The sequence below is a fragment of the Leucoraja erinacea genome, chromosome 16 (genome assembly GCF_028641065.1).
Source record: "Leucoraja erinacea ecotype New England chromosome 16, Leri_hhj_1, whole genome shotgun sequence".
Taxonomy (NCBI): domain Eukaryota; kingdom Metazoa; phylum Chordata; class Chondrichthyes; order Rajiformes; family Rajidae; genus Leucoraja; species Leucoraja erinaceus.
Window position 1 is genome coordinate 45,319,992 of NC_073392.1, and position 24,865 is coordinate 45,344,856.

At 42.2% G+C, this 24,865-nt stretch overlaps 1 protein-coding gene across 2 annotated transcripts in view; it reads left to right on the forward strand.

Annotated features, from left to right (window-relative positions):
* Positions 1-4,104: 4,104 nt before the first annotated feature.
* Positions 4,105-24,865, forward strand: part of LOC129704903 (interactor of HORMAD1 protein 1) — a 28,896-nt gene continuing 8,135 nt past the window's right edge. The window contains exons 1-3 of one of the 2 annotated variants that reach the window (XM_055648315.1): positions 4,105-4,327; positions 6,761-6,830; positions 17,197-17,365. In XM_055648315.1, coding sequence (XP_055504290.1) covers positions 6,775-6,830; positions 17,197-17,365 — 225 coding nt within the window. In that variant the 5' untranslated portion in view covers positions 4,105-4,327; positions 6,761-6,774. Of the gene's footprint in view, positions 4,328-5,687; positions 6,831-17,196; positions 17,366-24,865 lie in introns of those variants that run through there. The other variant, XM_055648314.1, reaches the window with a different exon arrangement.

A 24,865-nucleotide genomic window follows, 5' to 3' on the forward strand; every position in this document is an offset into this window, starting at 1 on the left:
CATTTATATTTATTTATTTATCTATCCAGTTATTTATTTATTTATTTATTTATTTATTTATTTATTCCGAACAAGTAAAGACATTAAAGACATTAATAGTAACAAAATCGAAATTATCAAACAATTGGACATTACAATCAATATTTACAAGCAATGAAAAAAACAAAAAGCAAATTTCCAATGTCCAACTCTGTGTCTGTACAAGCTCGAAAATGAGTGTGAAGAAGAATAACTTATTAAATCTCACCCCTTTTCCCCAACACTTCTACAATATTTAAAAATCAATTAATTAATGATAATAATACTACCCCAGGCAATTTCCCATAATACCTACAGACATATATATATATACATACAACTATTATACACATACAAACTTCATATATGAAGTAACCAAACATAAGTAAACAATTGTAAAGCAATAGATATTCATTTCTTAAGAAAAGATTAACATTTTTAAATAGCCTAAGTGTCCAAATAACATTCACCAAGAATTCACAATAAAACATGATTTTTAAATCTCATTTACCTTCATTTATAGGCCAAATGGAAGGAATTTTGTGTTCAATTGCTGCAAATTAATGGCCTTTTAAATGAGCTTTCGAGTGGGATCCTGTAGAACTCTGCGCTTGTTTAGAACGTTCCCATTGCGGTGAATTTGTACCCCAAATGCCCAGAAAAAAACTGCGGGATTTTAATGGGGCTACTCGCAACATAAAACTTTGTATAAAGGGATCTTAAGAAGCCCTTTTTAATGTAAAAATAAACAACCTACCTTCCGTTGTCCCCTGTATGAGATCCGTCCTGTTGTCGGCGGTCGCGGGTTTAGAGGATAATTTTTAACCTACTATAACAATTAAACTAACCAAATAAATGTAAAAATAGCTCCAGCGAAAGAATCTCCCAGCGATTTTTCGTCAGCAACTAAGTAGGCTGAACAAGCTCGATTTGAATAGCCTAGGGAAAACCGCGTTTTAAACCCGCCCCGGGCGGTCTAGAACACATGTAGTTTAACGGAGATCATGTCGGGAGACATGGCCCGATCGGCCTGTGAGGCGGACGGACGGGCGGTTCTGTCTTTTGACTCCATTATGACACCAATGGAGCCTCGGGGTTCCCAATGTGGCGTGTCGATAAGCCCGAAATGAAGGTGAGGAGTGGGGTATTTCAGGAGGAATTTTATTAGTTGTTATTCTTTTCCAGTCGGGTCTGCAAGAAGACGATCGTGCCTAAACCCCTGCTCTTTATCCCTGTAGCTAAGGGCCGTTCCCGGACTAGTCCATTCCCATGCCAAGGGGTTCGATAGTGGAATGGCCCGACCCTTGGGAGCCGCCACAATTTGGCATTTTTCCTACCTGTAAAATAACTGCAAAGGGATCCATGTGATGTATTCAAGCGAGAGTTAGATATAACTCTTGGGGCTAACGGAATCAAGGGATATAGGGAGAAAGCAGGAACGGGGTACTGATTTTAGATGATCAGCCATGATCATATTGAATGACGGTGCTGGCTTGAAGGGCCAAATGGCCTACTCCTGCACCTATTTTCTATGTGTTTATGATGCAAAACATGGACTACTGAAATTCAGGTCGTTGAGGAGCACCTGTGGTGGGAAAGGGTCGGCAATGTTTTGGATCCAGACCCTGCATATTTCCACAGATATTGCTTGACCCATTGAGTTCCTTCAGCATGTTGTTCAAGAAGGAACTGCAGATGCTGGAAGATCGAAGGTACACAAAAATGCTGGAGAAACTCAGCGGGTTCAGCAGCATCTATGGAGCGAAGGAAATAGGCGACGTTTCGGGCCGAAAACCTTCTTCAGACATCCTGCAACATCCTGAGTTCTTTCAGCAGTTTGTTTATGCTCCAGATTTCAGCATCTGCAGTTTCTTGCGTCACTTTGTTCTTCTGTTCTTATTCAAAATTAGCATTAATGGTAATGTTGTATCCACTTGAAAGGTTAAGCTGGGTGTCAGTTGAATGACATAGCACAAACTGCAACATTCTCTTGGTAGTGCACTGAAGTGTCAGCCTCAGGTCTCTGGAGTGGGACTTAGCTAGCAACGTCTGACACCAGAGTGAACACTGAGAAAGATTACTCAGAATGCTCAGTATTCTGAGATGGTGTGGGTGTGAAGTTTAAAATATGGTACATCATTTTGTCAGAATGTAATTACCAACATTGGAGTGCTTCAACCTTCAGCTGAGCTGTCTGGGGAGAGATGGAGCTTCTTTTTTATCATTTTGGATAAGAGGGCATGTGGATGACATATTCTCCCAAGTATACATCCAATAGATGCTGATTATAAAAACGCCATAGGTGAAGGCTTGAGCCACTTGTCCATTTTCAGTGTTGCCTAACATCAAAAGGTAATTTTTTATTAAAAATTATTTCTGTATATCTTAAAAATAATAATATTGCTTAAATGTAACTAACCTAGGGAAAATATGAAAGTAAAATAAAGAAAATATGAATTAGGATTTTTAAGCACTGGATTGATGTGTTCGACATCATGTCCATCAGCTCAATTGACTAAAGTAGAGAGTGTTGGCCATCTTTGGAGTAGCTCGCATAGAATCTTTGGCCAGCAATAGCACAGAATCCGTGACCAGTTATAATACAGGGAGTGTTGATGATGTTAGTATATTATTGTCTAATCACCCTTCTCATATCCCAATTCCTCTTCAACTCTGAATCTTTTCTGTTTTATAAGATGGTGTGAGCATGTTTACTTTCTCTACCCATCATGGACCTCCCCTCATTCAGTTGGTGCAGAACGCCCACCTTGTCCTGTTGTGTTTATTGGGTAACACGAGCCAAGATCAAAGTCGATCATGATTTGATCTGCCACTTGCAACGTATCACTTCACATACCAGCCGGCTGTGTATATTACTGGATAGGGCTACACAGTGGCGCGACAGTAGAGCTGCTGCCTTACAGCGCCAGAGACTCGGGTTCGATCCTGACTACAGGTCCTCTCTGTACTGAGTTTGTGACCATGTGGGTTTTCTCTGGGTGCTCCAGTTTCCTCCCACACTCCAGAGATGTACAGGTTTGTAGGTTAATTATCTTTGGTAAAATTGTAAATTGTCCCTAGTTTGTAGGATAGTGTTAGTGTATGGGGTGATTGCTGTTGGCGTGTACTTAATGGGCCGAAGGGCTTGTTTCCGCGCTGTACTAAAGTAAAGTGAACCAAAGTAAAGTTCAAATGTAGGATCGGGTCTTAGTGAGTCACAAGTGAGTTGCAGGCAGGAAAGTGGTAAGTTCCTAGAGTCCAAAACCAAAATCCAATGACGCCTTCCGGGGTTGCCGCTGAGAAGCTGAGGACGGTGCCTCGCAGGCTGGAACTTCACGGGTCGGAGGTGGAGCCTCGCAAGTCGGAGCCTCACGGGTTTGTCGTGGAGCCACGTGGATCGACGAAACCCGCATTCATCGGTGCCTGGGTCTGCAGAGGCCATGGCTGAGGCCTGGGTTCGTGTCACAGACGCATCCGGAGAGGACCCGGCAGCATTAATGGAGAGGCCGGTGCGGCAGTCGATGATGGTGTCGACCGACGAACGAGGACGGACACGTGGAAGTGAAGACGCCGCTGCAGAAGGAAAGAATAAAGGATGACATGGCATGGGGGGACCACCATGAGGGAGGGGGAAGGGCACACAATCCTGTCTCGGAGGTCTACGGACAATTCTGTCGTCTTCATGGCTTGGTTTTTGCTCTAACATGCACTGTCAACTGTGGGATCATATATAGACAGGTGTGTGTCTTTCCAAATCTTGTTCAATCTATTTAATTTACCACTGGTGGACTCCAATCAAATTATAGAAACATCTCAAGGATAATCAATGGAAACAGGATGAACCTAAGATCAATTTTGAGTGTCATAGCAAAGGGTCTGAATACTTATGTAAATGTGATTTTCAGTTATTTCTTTTTAATTACTTTGCAAACATTTCTAAACACCTGTTTTCACTTCCTCGTTCTGTGGTATTGTGTGTAAAACTGATGATAAAAAAAAGAATTTAATCCATTTTAAAATAACGCTGTAACATAACAAAATGTGGAAAAAGTGAAGGGGTCTGAATACTTTCTGAATGCACTGTACATTAAAAGACCTCGGCAATTTCTGGCATTACCAGTATATTATCATCAGCATGCACATCTTTCTTTTTTAGGCATTCTGAAGCATTTCATGCAACTGGTAGTGCAGGAAACTCGGGTTCGATCGTAACCTTGGATGCTCTCTGTGTGGAGTTTGCACATTCTCCCTGTGACTGAAATCCTGAGTGTTTCCTCGAACTACTGCGGTTTCTTCCCATATTCCTAAGGTTTGTAGGTTAATTTGACTGTGAATTTCCCCAAATATATAGGGTTCAAGAAGGAACTGCAGATGCTGGAAAATCTAAGGAAGACAAAAGTGCTGGAGAAACTCAGCCGGTGAGGTAGCATCTATGGAGCGAAGGAAATAGGCACCATTTCGGGCCAAAACCCTTCTTCAGATGTATAGGGAGTGGATGCAAAAGTGGGATAACATAGAACTAGTGTAAATGGTTGATCAGGTGTGGACTCAGCAGGCTGAAGGGCCTGTTTCCATGCTGTGTCTCTGAACTAATCTAAACTAATAGAATGTACTTCCCATGTCATCTTTCCAGGCAAATGAAAAAAATAAACTTTTAGTTTCTGCTATATTATTTTCCTCCTGGTAATGTTTAATATCAGTGGACTTTTAAAAATTTGTTTGAAAGATCATTTGCCTGAAATATTCAGTTTTTCCAGAGATGTGCCTTGAATGTTTTCTGAAACCTCTTTTGTAATTTCTGGTCATTCGTCCCTTTCTGCGTTCACTCATTTTATATTATACCTCTTCTCTCCCTTGAGAAATTATAGAAGCTACAAAGGTAACACTTATTTTTGACTAATTGGTGCATAATTGCTATACTACAATCTGCTAATGCCATCAGCATAAAATATAGAAAACCAACTGAAACATGTATTCAAACATAGGATAGAGCTCTTTAGTTTCTCCCATGTTCATGGATTTGGCCCATTCCGACAAAAGCTTTGACAGATGGAGAAAAATAAGCTGGTTATTGAATTCAAATAACTCTGCAACCTTGCATTTTCTAATATGCATCTTACTGGTTAGGATGAATAATCCTTTAGACCTATTTGGATCTGTGATATGAGATGCAGACAACTTACATATCATTTTTATAAAGTCATATTTGAATAATCCAAGCAACTGACTGTTTTTATTGATTCTGTTGAACTATGATTTTTTTTAATGCTTTTTTTCTTACTTCTTAATAATGGGTAATCCCATATTGCGTAGCAGTCTATCTGACCTTTAATCTACCTTCTGTCAATTCTTTCTTAACAAGGAATATTGCATCTGTGGGTTTACAATTTGTTAGGACCACATACCCAGAAACAAAGATCCCCTCCTCTGACATCAGTCTGAAGAAGGGTCTCGACCCGAAACGTCGCTCATAACATCTCTCCAGAGATGCTGTCTCACTCTCTGAGTTACTCCAGCATTTTGTGTCTACCCCATAAACAAAGATGTGTGGCTTCAGGAAAGACACCAGATCGACAATGAAAACACTGACAAGTGGAGGCGAGTTAATCCAATCCTGGCTAATTGGATGGACCTGTTGCTCCTCTGGCTGTGGCCTCAGCTCAGTCCAGGATGCCCGTGTTTTCTGGTAGCCAGATGTTGTTAGTGGTGCGTGTTGTTGCCGGTTGGGTCTGGGCTAGGCCTCGCTCCAGGGTGAGTAGGGTATGTCACCAATCTAAGGACGCTGAGTGTGGCTTGTATAGCTTGGGCTTACTCAGTACTTATGTCCGAGAAGCTTGTTGTGCCATTATATATTGGTCCTCCACCAGCAGGCTCCATAGATAGTGCTCCATCAAGCCGTGGTCCACTGATGTATGTCAGTGAGGCTGGAGCCAGCGAGTGGCAAGTCTCTTTAGTTGGGCCAGGTCATATCAGGGACGTCCATTCGGGTAGTAAATCCACTGTGAAACTGCTGTGCCTCAACCTCTCCTGGAGTGATGCCAAACGATGTAGTACTTCAGTTTTGACATTGTCACTGTCAGTAGCTGCCACACAGGAGTGCAAAAGCAGGCTTATTTACAGATTTTTTTAAAAAGGGACATTTAGCTATGGTTCCAAGTCCATGAGGGGACACAGTTCCTCATCATCTGTGGCTGGTGAGGAGGCACTGGCAGTCTCCAGCTGCTCCCGGCAGCTCAACGTTGCTTCAAAGCACAAAGAGAGGCACAGCTAGTGGGAGTGCTCCAGTTTCCCCTCTCTCGCTCCTGATTGGAACTGCCTTGATGTTTAAGGAGACGAGTTGATGAGGTGCAGGTGAGTTGATCCAATCCTGGCAACTTGATGGCAGCTCTTGCTCCTGTGGCTGTGGCTTCAGCTCGGTCCGCCGTGCTGTCCGGGATGTCAGTGTTTTCCGGCAACTAGACACTTGCTTGTTGGCTCCCCTTGGCCTGTCTGCCGGTGCAGGGATCGGAGTGGCCTTAGGGTGGATGCATTGCCACAGGCCTTAATAACATTGATCTAAACTTGAATATGAAGTCATAATATTTTTCAGAGCTGACATGAAATGTTAAAATGTGAGCATTCATTGTTACTGTTTCTTTCACTTGATGCATAAATGATTTAAATCCACTTAACTGGCGTAATTGATGTACACGAGCATTTAGTTTTAAAACAGGAACATTTATTTCGTTTTATTCTTTTCCAGCAAATATTGCAGAAATGACTTCAAACATATGGAACATTAGAGAGATGTTAAGCATCCCAACAGCACTTGGGTAAGTGGCAATATTTAAAAAAATGCTTTTGCATTACTGCTGAGGTGATAATTTTGATATAGATGCACTGGAGAGTGGATGACATTGCATAAAATTGGATTAAGAAGAAAAGGATTTATATATTTTATGACAAATTCATGCAGTATAGCATTGTTTTCACCCAATTCTGGTGGTTGTTCTGGCCAAAAGGAAATTGGACCAGGCGCTTCCTGCCACAATTCATCCAAATGCAGATGTAATTTATTGCATGAACATGCATGAGATTTACTGAAAATGTACTGACAAATTAGGTCAGGAAGTCCCGACTTGCAACCTTCATTTTTCACTTGCACTTAAATAAAAAGCATCTGGTAGTCATTTTTAGATGTACCTTCTCCCTGTGGATTTCCCCATCTGCATGAGAGCCTGTGTAGCAAGCAACCACCATCTGTGATTGTGCTTCAAAAAGCGAGAAAAGTGTGATTAGCGCTACATATGAAACTCAGTTGAGTGTACCAAAAAAGAAAAAAAATGTAATTGCATCTCGAGCGTAGTAAAAATGCAGCTTTTGTTGCAACCCAAATTTTTGGTGGCATTGCTGCCTCCTATCCTGCCTTTGTAGATCAGCTTGATCAACATTCATATATTGTGACAAATAACTCTTTCTGAAGACACAAGGAACTGGAGATGCTGGCTTACAAAAAAGTAAGTACATAAAGAAAAGCTCCGAAAACCGGCCATGTTGGAGTTGACCCAAAACGACCCACGGTCAGTGGGTCACAAGCATCTCTTGAGAACATGGCTAAGTGATATTTAGGGTTGGGATCTTTCTTCTGACTGATTGTAGCAGGGGGAGAAAGCTGGTAGAGAGGTGAGGGCGGAACAAAGTGACAGATAGATACATGGAAGGGAGGCTTTTGATTGGCAGATGGGTGGACAAAGACCAGAGATGGGAAAAAGACAGAAAGCTGTGAGATAAGAGGCGAAGAGGAAGGGATTTGGGTGGAAGGATATGGTGTAAGAGGACAGGGACAGATATTGAGGGAAATGGGAACATGTGTGATATTAGGGTTGGGATCCAGGTGAAGCACAGAGAGGTGAGGGCGGAAAAAGATACATGGGAGGGAGGCTTTTGATTGGCAGATGGGTGGACAAAGACAAGAGATGGGAAAAAGACAGAAAGCTGTGAGATAAGAGGCGAAGGAGGAAGGGATATGGGCGGAAGGATATGGTGTAAGAGGACAGGGACAGATATTAAAATTGGGTGAAAATTCAAAGTTTGTATGGTTTTGTAGGGTTGTAAAGTTCATGGGGAGAGGGGTGATTTGCATGGGAATGGATGAGTGAACCAAGAGGTAGTGGTCTCTGAGGAAAAAGGAATGATTGAAGAGGGTGCAGTCTCTGCGGAAAGTGGAAATTCTCTATGGATGCAGTTGCACAAGATTTCATTTGATATAGGCAGCGTTCCTTTTTTTCCTCATGGTGTACTGTTTAGGGGAAACAGTTTCAACACTCAGCTGTACAGGTCTGTCAGGAATTGATATGCAGAGGACTTGGGCCTCTGAGGACTGAGGTTTTTTTTCTAATTACTGTCCAATTTGTACTTGATTTGGATTTGCAAACAAATACAATTCATTTGTTACATTTGATCTTCTCAAATGTACATGGGAATATAAGACTTGCACCTAAACAAAGTCTGCTAGTTATTTTTATGTTCTTTCAGAAATTGTGAAATCTATAGCCGTCACACAGAGAGTGGTGAATCTCTGGAATTCTCTGCCCCAGAAGGTAGTTGAGGCCAGTTCATTGGCTATATTTAAAAGGTAGTTAGATGTGGCCCTTGTGGCTAGAGGGATCAGGGGGTATGGAGTGAAGGCAGGTACAGGATACTGAGTTGGATGATCAACCATGATCATATTGAATGGTGGTGCAGGCTCGAAGGGCCGAATGGCCTACTCCATATAACCATATAACAATTACAGCACGGAAACAGGCCATCTCGACCCTTCTAGTCCGTGCCGAACACGTATTCTCCCCTAGTCCCATACACCTGCGTTCAGACCATAACCCTCCATACCTTCCCCGTCCATATAACTACCCAATTTAGTTTTATATGAAAAAATCGAACCTGCCTCCACCACTTCCACTGGAAGCTCATTCCACACAGCCACCACTCTCTGAGTAAAGAAGTTCTCCCTCATGTTACCCCTAAACTTCTGTCCCTTAATTCTCAAGTCATGTCCCCTTGTTTGAATCTTCCCTACTCTCAGTGGGAAAAGCTTATCCACGTCCACTCTGTCTATCCCTCTCATCATTTTAAAGACCTCTATCAAGTCCCCCCTTAACCTTCTGCGCTCCAAAGAATAAAGCCCCAACTTGTTCAACCTCTCTCCGTAACTTAGTTGCTGAAACCCAGGCAACATTCTAGTAAATCTCTTCTGTACTCTCTCTATTTTGTTGACATCCTTCCTATAATTAGGCGACCAAAATTGTACACCATACTCCAAAATTGGCCTCACCAATGCCTTGTACAATTTTAACATTACATCCCAACTTCTATACTCAATACTCTGATTTATAAAGGCCAGCACACCAAAAGCTTTCTTTACCACCCTATCTACATGAGATTCCACTTTCAGGGAACTGTGCACAGTTATTCCCAGATCCCTCTGTTCACCTGCATTCTTCAATTCCCTACTATTTACCATGTACGTCCTATTTTGATTTGTCCTGCCAAGATGTAGCACCTCACACTTATCAGCATTAAACTCCAACTTCCATTTTTCAGCCCACTCTTCCAACTGGCATAAATCTCTCTGTAGACTTTGAAAATCTACTTCATTATCCTGCACCTATTTTCTATGTTTCTATGTCCTCTTCATCCAAATTCTCTTCATTTCTACACCAAACAATGTATTTATATATATATCCATGACAATGCATGCTGCTGTATTGCATCCCCCGTGTATTTCATTTTAGGAGTTATTTTATCTGTTGATGTTATCTTACATAAATAGGGATTTTGCTTATTGTCATATATTTTACGTTGATTTCCACAGCTTTGATTACGACATTGATTTTCTTTTGTGATGCGGATTGTTCAGTGAGAATATGTTTGCTTTGATATTACAAAAAAGAGAATGGAGACGTGGGAAGCAAGGCAACCATTACCACAGTATCGCTTCCTTACATGCCTATCAGCAAGTCAATTTGCAATGAAGGAAAAGAGTCAGACACCAGCTTCCTAAATTCCGGGCCAGTATGATCCTATTAGCGTGAAAAGTAAGACTGGCAAGATAAGAAAACCTTGGTTGACAAGGGATATTGAGAGACTGCACAGGAAAAAGAAGGAAGCATATATCAGGCATTGGTGGTAGAGTGGACTGTAAAGAAGGTTGTCTAAGGTTACAATAGGATTTTGATTAACCAAGTAAATTGTCAATGGAATGACAAATGAAATTTAATTGAGCCAAGTGAAAAATGGACCAGGGCAGGACAAACACATTGAATGGCAGGGCCCTGGAGATTGTTGCAGAACAGAGGCCTGAACAGAGTGGTACAAGTAAATAGTTTCCTGAAAGTGGCAACACAGGTAGATAAGGGTTGAAGGAGTATGGCAAGCTCAGAGTACAAGAGTCGAGACATAATGTTACAAGGCTGCACTTGGAATATTGTGTGCACTTCTGGTCACCACACAAGAGGAGAGATGTGACTAGGCTAGAGAAGGTGCGGAAATATTCACGAGGATGTTGCCTGATTGGAGGGCTTGAGTTATAAGGAGAGATTGAAAAGGCTGGGTCTGTTTTCCGTTGATCAAAAGAAGGTGATAGAGGTGTGTAAAACGTGAAAAGTATAGATATGGTAGATAGTCAAATCCTGTTCCACATGGTAGGGCTGTCTAAAATTTGAGAGGCATAGGTTTAAAGTGAGAAAGAGAAGGTTTAAAGGGGAACTGAGGGGTGTTTTTGTTTCTGCATACATGTTGGTATCTAGAATGGGCTGCCAGGGATGGTGGTGGAGGCAGAAACAATAACAACATTTAAGAAACATCTGGACAGGTACTTGGGTGAGCAATGTGAAAAGGGATATGGAATTAATGCAGGCAGATGTCATTAGTGGATGAAAGGCCCGTTTCAATGCTGTACAACTCTATGATGACTATATAGAAACATAGAAACATTGTGATTGAAGCAACCATTATGTAGGTTCACGAGATTGATCCCTGGGATGGGGGGGACTCTCTTATGAGGAAAGATTGAAAAGACTAGGCGTTTACTGGAGTTTAGAAGAATGAGGGGGGTTCTTATAGAAACATATAAAATTATAAAAAGACTGGACAAGCTAGATGCAGGAAAAATGTTCCCAGTGTTGGACGAGTCCAGAACCAGGGGCCACAGTCTTAGAATAAAGGGGAGGTCATTTAAGACTGGGATGAGAAAAAACTTTTTCACCCAGAGAGTTGTGAATTTATGGAATTCCCTGCCATATAGGGCAGTGGAGGGAGGCCAAGTCACTGGATGGAGAGTTAGATAGAGCTCTAGGGGCTAGTTGAGCTATCTTTCGCAATGAAACTTACAACTATCTGCTACAACTAACATTGAATTTTTAATTGAAGTCAGTTATGGTTGTCTCGTATGTCTTGCCTGCTGCTTCTGCTGGCTGTCCACAGCATATAAATGGACATTAGCCAGTTTGTAGTTCACTAACACTACTATGTTTGATACAGCAAGCAGTCTACCCCATTGTGGTCCTTGCATATTGTTTAAAATACACTTTCTCTGTAGTTGTAACACTATATTCTGCATTCCATTCATTTTCTCTACTTAATGTACTCATGTATGGTATGATTTGCCTGGATAGCACGCAAAATAATGTTTCTCACTGCTTCTCGTAAAACGTGACAATAATAAACTCAATACAAGCACAATTTCTATAATTTCTATCATAGTCATTCAAAAACAGAGCTTTGAATTTACACAAATTACATATGTATACAATATTGGAACTCTAACTACATCATCTGTATTGTCAAAGACACAAGATACTGGAACCTTAAATAAAAAACAAACTGCTGGTGCAACTTAGCGTGTCAGGCAACATCCATGGAGGTACAGTATATGGGCAGACAACATCTTAGTGCGGGACCCTTCTTCATGATGGGAGGACAAATTATGTTTTGGGTCAGAACCAGTCTTGAGAAAGGTCCAGACTTGAAATGTCATCTATCCATTTCCCTCCAAGGAAACTGCAGTTCCTCCAGCAGTTTTTTTGCAACTGCTTTTCATTTTATTTTCATGAATTAAAATGCCACCTGTCCATAAATGTAGCACATCATGAGTGTGTGTCTGCTTTGCTAGAGGATCTTTGTGATACTGCTCTACTTAATGTACTCATGTATGGTATGATTTGCCTGGATAGCACGCAAAATATGTAAAACGTGACAATAATAAACTCAATACAAGCACAATTTCTATAATTTCTATCATAGTCATTCAAAAACAGCTTTGAATTTACACAAATTACATATGTATACAATATTGGAACTCTAACTACATCATCTGTATTGTCATGTCCTCACTCTTTGGCATGGATTGTTTGGGCACAGAAGGTGGATGCCTGAAATGAATTATTCCAAATGATTTTGAAATGATTCATATGGAATGATCCACCTCAGGCATCCATCCACCTTTTGTGCCCAAACATTGCTGCAGGGAAATTCACAGCTCAGTTAAAAACCTGACTTAGCATTGGATTCATTGCACGGTCCTTACCACGTTAAAATTGCAACCTAAATTTGCTTAAATTTGCTGCATCACAGCAGTGACCACACTTCAAAAGAGCAAATTTGTTTTCCTTCATTCGGGAATGTCTCGCACTCATAATGAAATGTAACTCTCTTTACTTTTTTAAACTTTTCTGTACTCTGGTCATGTCTGATGTCCAAAATAGCATGTAAAAAGCATTGCTTACATTAAAAAACATTAGAACTTTTGAATTAAGACCTATGCATCATAGGCAATACCACCACTTATTGCCCATCCCTAATTGACCTTGAGAAGTTTATGGCAAGTCACGTTCTGAAATGTTTGTGATCCATCTGGTGAAGATACTCCAATGGTGTTGTATGTTGCGGAGTTCCAGGACTTATATTCAGCAATGATGAATGATCGGCAATGTATTTCCAAGTCAGAATTGTGTGCAAATTAGAAAGAAAGCAGCAGGTGGTGGTGTGCCAATGGATTTCTATATACATATACATATACATACTATATTGTTGAGTAGGGAATAGTTTTGATTTTTACAGACATCCAAGTCAAGTCAAGTTTATTCGTCACATGCACATATCAGATGTGCAGTGAAATGAAAAGTGGCAATGCTCGCGGACTTTGTGCAAAAAGACAAACAAACAAACAACCAAACAAACTACAAACAGAATCACATATTCTTTAACATATTAAATATTGTGGGCGGAAGGAAAAAGGTTCAGTAAAGTTAGACCCTGGTGAGATAGGAGTTTACAGTCCGAATGGTCTCTGGGAAGAAACTCCTTCTCAACCTCTCCGTTCTCACAGCATGGCAACGGAGGTGTTTGCCTGACCGTAGCAGCTGGAACAGTCCGTTACAGCGGTGGAAGGGGTCTCCCATGATTTTATTGGCTCTGGAGTTGCATCTCCTGATGTATAGTTCCTGCAGGGGGGTGAGTGAAGTTCCCATAGTACGTTCGGCTGAACGCACTACACTCTGCAGAGCCTTCTTGTCCTGGGCAGAGCAATTCCCAAACCAGATGGTAATATTTCTGGACAAGATGCTTTCCACAGCCGCTGAGTAGAAGCACTGGAGGATCCTCGGAGACACTCTGAATTTCCTCAATTGCCTGAGGTGGTAAAGGCGCTGCCTTGCCTTACTCACGAGTGCTGCGGTGTGTGATGTCCATGTCATATCCTCAGAGATGTGGAATCCCAGATATGTAAAACAGCTCACCCTATCCACAGGACCCCCATTTATCCTCAATGGAGTGTACATCCTCGGATGATGTGCCCTCCTAAAGTCCACGATCAGCTCCTTAGTTTTTTTGATGTTCAAGAGGAGGCTGTTGTCCTGACACCAGAGTGCTAGATCAGCCACCTCCTCCCGGTAGGCCTTCTCATCATTGTCTGAGATCAGGCCCACCACCACAGTGTCATCAGCAAACTTGATTATTGAGTTGGAGCTGAACCTAGCCACACAGTCATGTGTGTACAGGGAGTACAATAGGGGGCTGAGGACCTAACCCTGGGGCGATCCTGTGCTCAGGGTGAGGGACTTCGATGTATTCCCTCCCATCTTGACTACCTGGGGCCTGGCGGTGAGAAAGTCCAGGACCCAGGGAGGTGTTGAGCCCCAATTCCAGCAGCTTCTCGGCCAGTCTGGTGGGGACTATCGTGTTGAAGGCTGAACTGAAGTCTATGAACAGCATCCTCACGTAGCCCCCCCTTCTGGCTGTCCAGATGGGAGAGAGCGGTGTGCAAAACCTGGGAGACCGCATCGTCCGTGGATCTGTTCCACGAACTGTATGCGAACTGTAACGGGTCCATGTTGCGAGGGAGGAAGGCGCAGATGTGTTTCTTCACCAGCCTCTCAAAGCATTTCATGACTACCGAGGTAAGGGCCACCGGACGGTAGTCATTCAGACAGGCTGGGGAGCCATTTTTTGGTACCGGTACAATAATGGATTTTTTGAAGCAGGCAGGGTCCACGGACTTGTCGAGAGAGAGGTTGAATATTGTAGTGAGCACCGGAGCTAGCTGCGTAGCACAGGACTTGAGTACTCACCCCGAGATGCCATTGGGGCCTGCAGCTTTCCTCGTGTTCACCCGTGTCAGAGCCCTCCTCAAGTCGTGCTCGGACAGCGAGAATGTGTGCACATTCCTCCCTTCAGCTTCGTTAGCCAGCCCGCTGGCGGTATTGTCGATAGTCGGCAGACCTGGGGTGGTGTTGCCCATCTCGAAACGAGCGTAAAAGGAGTTCAGGTCATCAGCTAGGGAGGTGCTGGCACTTGCGGATGAGTGTGGGGTGCTCCGGTAGTTGGTTACAGTCCATAGCCCCTGCCACAGGTGTCTGGTGTCCTGCTGCTCCATCTGTGACTCCATCTTGTCCCTGTACCTCCTTTTTGCGTCCTTCACCGCCCTTCGCAGTCGGTAGGACTCTACCTTGTAGACGTCCATGTTTCCTGATACCAAGCCCGAGTTGTAGGCAGCGGTGCGAGCATTCAAAGCCACACGAATGGACCTGTCCACCCAGGGTTTTTGGTTCGGAAAGGTGCTTACCCTTACCGTGGGGACGATGTTGTCGGTTATTGTTGCGATGAAGTCCGTGACTGCTTCTGCAAACTCACTGACGTCACTGGAACTTGCTTGGAACATATTCCAGTCGACATCGCTCAGTGCATCTTGCAGCATGGCCTCTGACTGCTCGGACCACCGCTTTACGTCCCTCGTCTCTATCGCTTCCCGAACTATGCTCTGTTTATACTCCGGCAGCAGGAAATGGCAGCGTGGTCAGATTTTCCTAGGGGAGGGAGTGAAACGGCCTTGTAGCCCTTCCTGAACGGCGTATAGCAGTGGTCCAATGTTCTCTCCCCCCTGGTGGCACACGTGATGTGTTGGTAGAAGTCCTGCATGACCTTCTTGAGATTTGATTAATTAAATTCTCCAGCCACCACCATAGCTGCATCCGGGTACTTGTTTTGATGTCGACATAGCACATCGTGTAGGGCTGATAGTGCCACGTCGGTGTCCGCCTGCGGTGGAATGTAGACGGCTGTGACGATCACTGAGCTGAACTCCCGGGGAAGGTAGAATGGGCAGCATGAGATCGCCAGGTCCTCCAGGACTGGCGAGCAGGAACGGGAAAGCATCTTGATATTTCCAGGGTTGCATCCGCAACTCAATTTTGTCCGTATTTCATAAAATACACAAAAATTACTTCCACAGTAATGTAATGGATGGCATTACAATACCGTGGAAGACTGATAAAAAAGAACAAGTGGAAAGAACAAGTGGAACTAATTCTGCTGTTTGTAGGAATATATGTGTATACCTATGTCGGACTTTATGGAAGCTTGTTTATTTGTTGCAATTTCTGTAAGTCAGTTATCTATATAATGCAGGCATAGTCTGTACCTACTGTATTTCACAAATTTGGTAAGTGCTTTTAGAGTAGCGTTGGCGAGTGTAGATATACACAGCCGCCGTTGTGCATTGCAAATAAAAGAATGAATGGTTAGGGTGCCAGTGAAATGAGCTGCTTTGTCCAGGATGAGATTGAACCTCATGAGGGTTGATGTTGCTCTACTCAACTAGGCAAGTAGAGTGTTTTCCCCAAACTTCTTCCTTGTATGTTTTATATAGTAGAAAGGCCTTAGATTGTCATGATGTGAGTTATTTGTCACAGGATATCCAGCCTTTGCCCAGACCATTAACAATGGTGTTCATGTGGCTGGTTGGGGTAGGCATCTTGGTCCTTCAAACCTGTCCTGTCATTTATTAAAATCACAACTGACCGAGCACAATGCTATTTTAATGCACTTTCCCCATATCCCTTGATTCATTTAATATCAAAAAATCAAATGATGTCTGTTTTTAATGAACTGAAAGACTAAAACTTCACAGCTTAACGTGGTAGAGAATTCAAAAAAATCACTGCCCTCTGTATGTAATGTGGCACCATGTAGTGCAGCTGTGTCACAGGTTCTGCAACCTGGCTTGCTTCTGACCTCTGGAGATTGCATATTCTCCGTGGGATTACATAGGCTTCATTCAGGTGCTCCAGTTTCCTTCCACATCCAAACAACGTGTTGGATGGTCGGTAAATTGGCTATTATAAATTACTATTGTTGGAGGTGGATAGGGGCAGGAGTATTGTTAATAGATATATATGAGGGAATAGGTTTGCATGAAAAACGTGGGGAATGGGCTTGCACTGTAATCTAGCATCTCAGTGGGCTGAATGACTTCTACTGTACCATTATATATTTTTTTAATTCTGCATCTCAGTCAGAAATAGTTCACCTTTAATTCTGATAATATTTCCATTGTTTCTTTCCTCTAAGACATCTTGTTTCATTGTTTAGGGAAGAAGACTAAACGTTTACTCAATATTGCTGGTCTGGTCTTACTGAGGGCCTATATAACTGCTGGAGGACATCCACTCCTGCACTCAAACCCTCTCTGAGTAAAAGCCAACGTACCATTTGTCTTTTAAATCCACTGATTCGCCTGAATGTTGGCTGCAAGATCAATAAAATTACTCTCCAATGGAAACTCAAAGTGACAGATTTGGCTTTATATCTATAAATGTAATTTATTGCATGTTTAATGTTCACTTACTTCTAATTGTTTTAATGTAGGATGACTAAATCTGCCACTCGGAACAACGCTCCCAGTGATCATTCCAGCTTGACTGATTCTCAGTTTCTTTTTGGATCACAATTTTGTCCTGAGAATTCAGAGTCACAGGATTTTAACTTGCCTCCAAGAATCCAGAAGAATTCCCAGCAGAACTCACAGCAGAACGACGTAAGGCTGGTTTGAGTGGGTGTCTCAGGAATCTCAGTATTCCAATTTCTGAACTGCAAGTAAAAAAAATGATTATGCCTAAAAATGTAATTGCATTGTGATGTCTTGTTTGCAGGAATATATGATGAAAAGATCAATTATAACAAGAGCAACAATCATTTTGGATAAAGTATTTCTAGTCTTGAAACTGAACTGGGCAACCGCTGTTGTGGTCCATATTATTCCATACTATGTGCTCCCAGTGTTAGGTGGACATCTAATATCAGCAGTTGTAGTGCAATGCATGTTATAAGCCTGGCAACATAAGTTGGAGCCCCCAGATTGTTAATAGTTACAACAAAGTAAGTAACATAGGGTACACAAAAAAGCTGGAGAAACTCAGCGGGTGCAGCAGCATCTATGGAGCGAAGGAAATAGGCAACGTTTCGGGCCGAAATGTTGCATATTTCCTTCGCTCCATAGATGCTGCTGCACCTGCTAAGTTTCTCCAGCTTTTTTGTGTACCTTCGATTTTCCAGCATCTGCAGTTCCTTCTTAAACACTAAGTAACATAGGGTATGTGTTCATCAGGCAGGCTCCATTTAAAAGGCTATTCGCATACATTGGGACATTTTGCAAGATAGCTGTGAAACTTACTGGAGGTTGCTCATTAACTTTCTAAACCTATTTAGTCCGTGCTCAAACTAATGAGTTTTTTGGAGAATATAACTAATGAAAATAATAACAATATGTTTAGATCAGTGATCATCTAGCACGAATGTGAAGCCAGGTGTAACAGGGCTTCTCTAGGAGATTGGCTGAGCCAGAGGAAGAGATACTGCAATGCATATTTGACCAGACCCTCTTCCTTTAGCTTTATTCTCCATCAGTATACTCCTCCCCATCTCACTTCCCATAGACTCTGTGTGCTATGGGTATCTGGGTGCATGGGGTTTTGTAAGTCTAATTCATTTTTATCCCCGCTATTTGTTTTACCCATGAACTACTAGGATTCTTCAAACAAACCTGGAGGAGCCAATACAGAAGCTCATGCAGTGCTAGTCCAAAGAAACAGATGAGATCCTTTGCAACTGCTTTGCGTTGGTCCATATTCAAGGACCCTGCAGCCAACCTAGTTGAATATGCCACTGTTGTCACAGACTTGGTCAGCAAGTGTGTGGAGGACCGTGTGTGTTTCCCAACCGGAACCACGGATAAACTGTGAGATCCACTCCCAGGTGAAGCCCAAATCCAATATTCCAATTCAATTCAAACAAATCCTAGGGGTACGACCTATGCAGAGCCATTAAGGTTGCCAAGATGGAATTCTGGACAAAGCTGGAGTCTTGAGACAATAACACAGATATCTATAAATTGTGGCAAAGCTTGTATACTATTACAGGCTACAAAGCTAAGGTAAGCTGAATTGCTAGTAACAATGGGACCCTCCCTGATGAACTTAAAACATTCTATGCCAGCTTTGAACAGAAGGCTTATGTCGGGACGTCACCTGGTCTGTCAGCCTCAGGTTTGCCTGTATCAACGGTTAATGTGGCAGACGTAAGTTCAGCTTTCCTGATAGTGAATCTGCGGAACTCAACTGGCCCAGAAGGAGTCTGTGGCTGCGACCTCGGGATCTGTGTGGATCAGCCGGGAGAAGTATCCACAGACATCCACCATAATTAAGTGCTTCGAGAGCCTGGTGATAGCACACATTAACTCCAGCCTCACACGCAGCCTTGATCCACTACAGTTTGCTTACCATTGCAATAAGTCCGCAGCATTCACCACCTCCCTGGCCCTAAACTCATCTTCTGAACACTTGGTCAACAAGACTCCTACATTGGACTTTATCAATTATAGCTCTGTCTTCAACACCATAATCCTCACCTAACTCATCCCAAACACCTGGACCTATCAATCAGCATCCCCCTTTGTCACTGGATCACCGACTTCCTGACCCACAGATCACAATCAGATAGAACACCTCCCAAAAAATTCTCAACACCAGTGCCCCGCAAGGATGTATTCTCAGTCACTTAATACTGTGGTAGACTGAATCACAAACTATGATGAGACGGAGTATAGGAAGGAGATAGACAACATGGTATCAGGACAACCCCCCCTCAATGTCAGCTAGACAAAGGAGCAGGTTATCCACTTCAGGAAGCATGGTGGAGTACATGCCCCAATCAGCATCAATTGAGCCAAAGAGGAAATTATTGCAAGCTTCAAGTTCGTTGGAGTTAATATTACCAACGATCTGTCATGGACCTATCATATGCGATAGCACGAAGGACATCAACGCCTCAACTTCCTGAGGAGACTGAGGAAATTTGGCATGGCTCCAAATGACTCTTACAAACCTCTATAGGTGCACCATGGAAAGCATACTGTTAGGTTACATCACAACTTGTCTTCAGAACAGCCCTGCCCGACACCACAAGAAAGTGCAGGGAGTTGTAGATGATTATCTTGGCTGCTTTTCCTAAGCAACATGAAGTACAAATGGAGTCAATGGTGCGGTGTCCAGTCCATACCACAGACCAGACTCTCCACAATTGATTTTATCTACACCATGCTGCCTTGGAAGAGCAGCCAAGATAATCAGACTTGTGCCACCCCAGTCATTCCTTCTCGCTGTTCTCATTGGGTAAGAGGTACAGAAGCTTGAAAGCACGTAGCAGACTCAGGAATACCCTTGTTCATTCTTTTATCAGGGTTCTGTACAGTCCTTCCATAAACTAGAGTACTATGCAATTCACCTCTACTCCATTGTGGATTTGGACTTTGTCTCTGAACTGTTGCACTACAATGCTGATAACTATATTCCCCACTCTGTATTTTCCCCTTTGCTCTACCATTGGACTTGAATTTGACTTGATTGTATTTATGTGCAGTATTATCTGATCTGATTTGATGGCATGGAAAACAAAGCTTTTCACTGTAACTCAGTACATGTGACAATAATTCTAAACTTATATAAATCTTAATAGTGCTGATCAAAAAATACACACCCATGTAGATCAAGCAAGAGAGTGTAACCATGAATGCTCTTTGACTGTAGTACCCATTGCAAGTTTTACCCTAATATATATAGTCTAAATATAATTTGATAGTGTGTCAGTGAGATCATCAAGTTGTGGTTAATTACATTCTCATTAATTTAGTTGCTAGGATATCTCTTACCATGTCTCTGTTTTGTCTCTTTTGAATTATACTTGCGTATAACTGATTAATTGTCTCTACGATCTAATTAATTTGAACAGTCCAGTCAGTTCCTCATGTGACAGCTGTGTCAAAAACCTGTCGCCTAATTTTGGATCTTTACAATGTAATAATTAATTGGTTGTATTTATGATTAACAGATTGCTCACACCTTATGGACTGACGTTTGTTTCTGAATGCTCTGCAGCCAAGTGGCTGAAATGTTAAAAGGATATTGCTCTTTGTGGGTCAAAACCTAGTGAATCTTCTGAGGTGGAAAACACATTTAACATATGTGTATGCTTGTTTTTAACCAATTTCACCATCTTTTTGAGGACCCAGTTGGACAACTCTCCATACATAATATTTTGCTGCACCAGTTGTGCGCCTGTTTCTCTTCATGAGTATTTTCGCAAGTTCAGTTCAGTTTAGTTTATTGTCACATGTACCGCATGCTAACCAGTCAGCAGAAAGACAATACATGATTACAATTGAGCCGTTTACAGTGTATAGATACATGATAAGGGTAAGTTATCAGTGCACAATTTGGGTGGAATTTATTGTTTGCGCTATATGAGCTGAGAAAAATATATAAATATTCTAGTTTCTGTGTCATTGTATAAGTGATGTTTACCTAAATTTGTGGTTTAACACTAAATTCTCCAAGTGACAAGAGGTTTGGCTAAAATACTTCTGTTGGTGAGGAATGAAACTCAATCCCTTGCAAGGGGTGACATTGAAACAGGAGATGTGGAGTCAGTATGGATAGAACTAAGGAATTGTAAGGGTAAAAAGACCCTAATGGGACTTATCTGCAGGCCTCCAAACAGTAGCCTGGATATAGGGTGCAAGTTGAATCAAGAGTTAAAATTGGCATGTCGTAAAGGTAATGCTGCGGTTGTTATGGGAGATTTCAACATGCAGGTAGACTGGGAAAATAAAGTTGGTACTGGACCCCAAGAAAGGGGGTTTGTGGAGTGCCTCCGTGATGAATTCTTAGAGCACCTTATAACCATAAAACCATATAACAATTACAGCACGGAAACAGGCCATCTCGGCCTTTCTAGTCCGTGCCGAACACTTAGTCTCACCTAGTCCCATCTACGTGCACTCAGACCATAACCCTCCATTCCTTTCCCGTCCATATATTTTAAATGATAAAAACGAACCTGCCTTCACCACTTCCACTGGAAGCTCATTCCACACAGTTACCACTCCACTCTGAGTAAAGAAGTTCCCCCTCATGTTGCCCTTAAACTTTTGTCCCTTAATTCTCAAATCATGTCCACTTGTTTGAATCTTCCCTACTCTCAATGGAAAAAGCTTATCCACGTCAACTCTGTCTATCCCTCTCATAATTTTAAAGACCTCTATCGTCCCCCCTTAACCTTCTGCGCTCCAAAGAATAAAGACCAATCTTGTTTAACCTTTCTCTGTAACTTAGGTGCTGAAACCCAGGCAACTTTCTAGTAAATCTCATCTGTACTCTCTCTTTTTTGTTGACATCTTTCCTATAATTTGGCGACCAGAATTGTACACCATATTCCAGAATTGGCCACACCAATGTCTTGTACAATTTTAACATTACATTCCAACTTCTATACTCAATGCTCTGATTTATAAAGGCCATCCTACCAAAAGCTTTCTTTCCCGCCCTATCTACATGAGATTCCACCTTAAGGGAACTACGCAGGAGGATAGTACAAGCTTCTTTAGGTATGTGAAGAGGAAAAAATTAGTTAAAACCAAAGTTGGACCCTTGAAGACTGAAAAGGTGAATTTATTATGGGGAACAAGGAAATGGCAGATGAGGTGAACAGGTACTTTGGATCCGTCTTCACTAAGGAGGACACAGAAAATCTTCCTGATGTACTAGTGGCCAGAGCATCTGGGGTAGTGGAGGAATGGAAGGTAATCCACATTTGGCAAGAAATGTTGTTGGACAGACTGATGGGACTGAAGGCTATTAAATCCCAAGGGCCTGATGGTCTGCATCCCAGGGTACTTAAGGAAGTGGCTCTAGAAACCGTGGATGCATTGGTGTTCATTTTCCAATGTTCTATAGATTCAGGATCAGTTCGTGTGGATTGGAGGGTAGCTAATGTTATCCCACTTTTTAAGGTAGGCGGGAGAGAGAAAACAGGTGAGGAAGATGCTGGAGTCAATCATAAAAGATGAAATATCGGCACATTTGCATAGCAATAACAGGATCGGTCCGAGTCAGCATGGATTTACGAAGGGGAAATCATGCTTGCCTAATCTTCTGGAATTTTTTGAAGATGTAACTTAAAAAATGAACAAGGGGAGCCAGTGGACGTAGTGTACCTGGACTTTCAGAAGGCATTTGATTAGTTCCCACATAGGAGATTAGTGGGCAAAATTAGGGCACATGGTATTGGGGGTAGAGTGCTGTCATGGATAGAAAATTGGTTGGCAAACAGGAAACAAAGAGTTGGGATTAAAGGGTCCCTTTCAGAATGTCAGGCTAGTCAACTAGTGTTCTCTGCCCTCTCCTCCTAGCTAGAACAAGAATATAGTCCCCCTCTTCCTCATCTGTTTTGAGTAACCTCCACATTCAATGAATCATTTGCATTTTCTGCTACTGTCAATGGGATTCCACTGCCATTTCCCCATCATTCCTCCCCTTTTGACATTCTGCTAAGGTCATTCCCTGAGCAACTTCCTCATTTGTGCTTTCATTTCCCCCAATCATTCCCCTCCTCATCACACTTTTCCATGAAACTACAGGACATGCAGTTAGACCTACCCTTTTACCTTGTTCTTTCCCACTGTCCAGTTGCCCAAAACATCCATCCAGTTGAAGCAGCAATTCTCTTGGACTCCTTCCAATTTGGTGTTCTTCCAGCATCTTCATTATCTAAGATTACCTGCAGTTGCAGTCTTCTGTACCAGAAAGATTAACTTCATTTTTTTTATCTTCTTTCCCAGCCCTCATTCATCTCTTTCTATTTACACTTAATCCTGTTGGATCATTTGCACATTGCCATTCCCTTTCAACTGACAGCACCTCTATTGTTCATTGATAGATCAGTGCTCTTCTGTGATGAATGTGGATGAAGCTCTGAAAGTAGTACGGACACAGAATGGATGAGGGTTTTCCATGTCCAAAGAGTGACTTGGTATCTCCATCAAAAACCATATAAATGCCATATAAATAACATACATTGACATTCCCCTGTCCATTACTTTATCCAAAATTGTTAATCTGTACATGCCACATAAAATCTAGGTACTTGTTCATTTAGAGAAAATTAGAAAGAATTAACCTAAGCCTTGCACATTCTGCCATTCACCTACAGGAAGACATCAAAGGTGATGAGCAAATCTTATTTCTGATTTTGACTAGTGATACAGCATGGAAACAGGCCCTTCGGCCCACTGAGCCGCTCCGATCAATGATCACCTGTACACTATTTATATCCAACACTCTGGGGACAATTTACAGAAGCCAATTAACCTGTAAACCTGCACATCTTTAGAAGTTGGGAGGAAACCTGGAGAAAGCCCACATAGTCATAGGGAGAATGTGCAACCTCCATACAAACAGCAGCCAGGGTATTGACCCTGGATCTCTGGCGCTGTAAGGCAGCAGCTCTACCGGTGTGCCACTGTGCTGCTCCTGATTGTTGACGCGTCATCATCATAATGTAGGGAGATCATGTAAGAAAAAGAGAGGAAAGTAATCAATAACAACATTTTTTATTTTGTAAGGTACCCAACCCTGTAGTACCCGTTTAGTTATAGCCTACAAAAAGATGCCTTCACTTTCATCCTTTGCTTTCTGCTTCATAACAATTCTCAATCCATGTCAATATATTACTCATGCCACCTGTGTGTGCTCGAGAATCTTGTTGCACAGTGTGCCACTCACCTGTGGAACAAAGTCTGAAAATTTTTTCTGATTTTGATAATCCAGGTAAACAGGCCCTTCATCCATCCGCACCGATCACTTATCTGTTACTATTAGTCAAACTCTGCAAAGAAAACTACAGTAGATGAGAAACAAAGCCCACATAGTCATAATTCAGCTGAGGGTATTGACCCTGGACTCTAGCGCATAAATAATGTTACCCCTTAAAGGTGCCGCCACTGTTGACGCGTCATTCATAATAGGGAGATCATGTAAGAAAAAGCGAGGAGTATCAAAAATTTTTGTCTAGAAATCAGTTTTCGTGACCTACAAAAAGTCACCAAACTACATCCATGACATTTTCCACACACCTTGGATGAAAATATAATTGAGGTAAGGAAGTCATTCTCACTCGTCATTCACCTGAAAGTACAGTGCACATT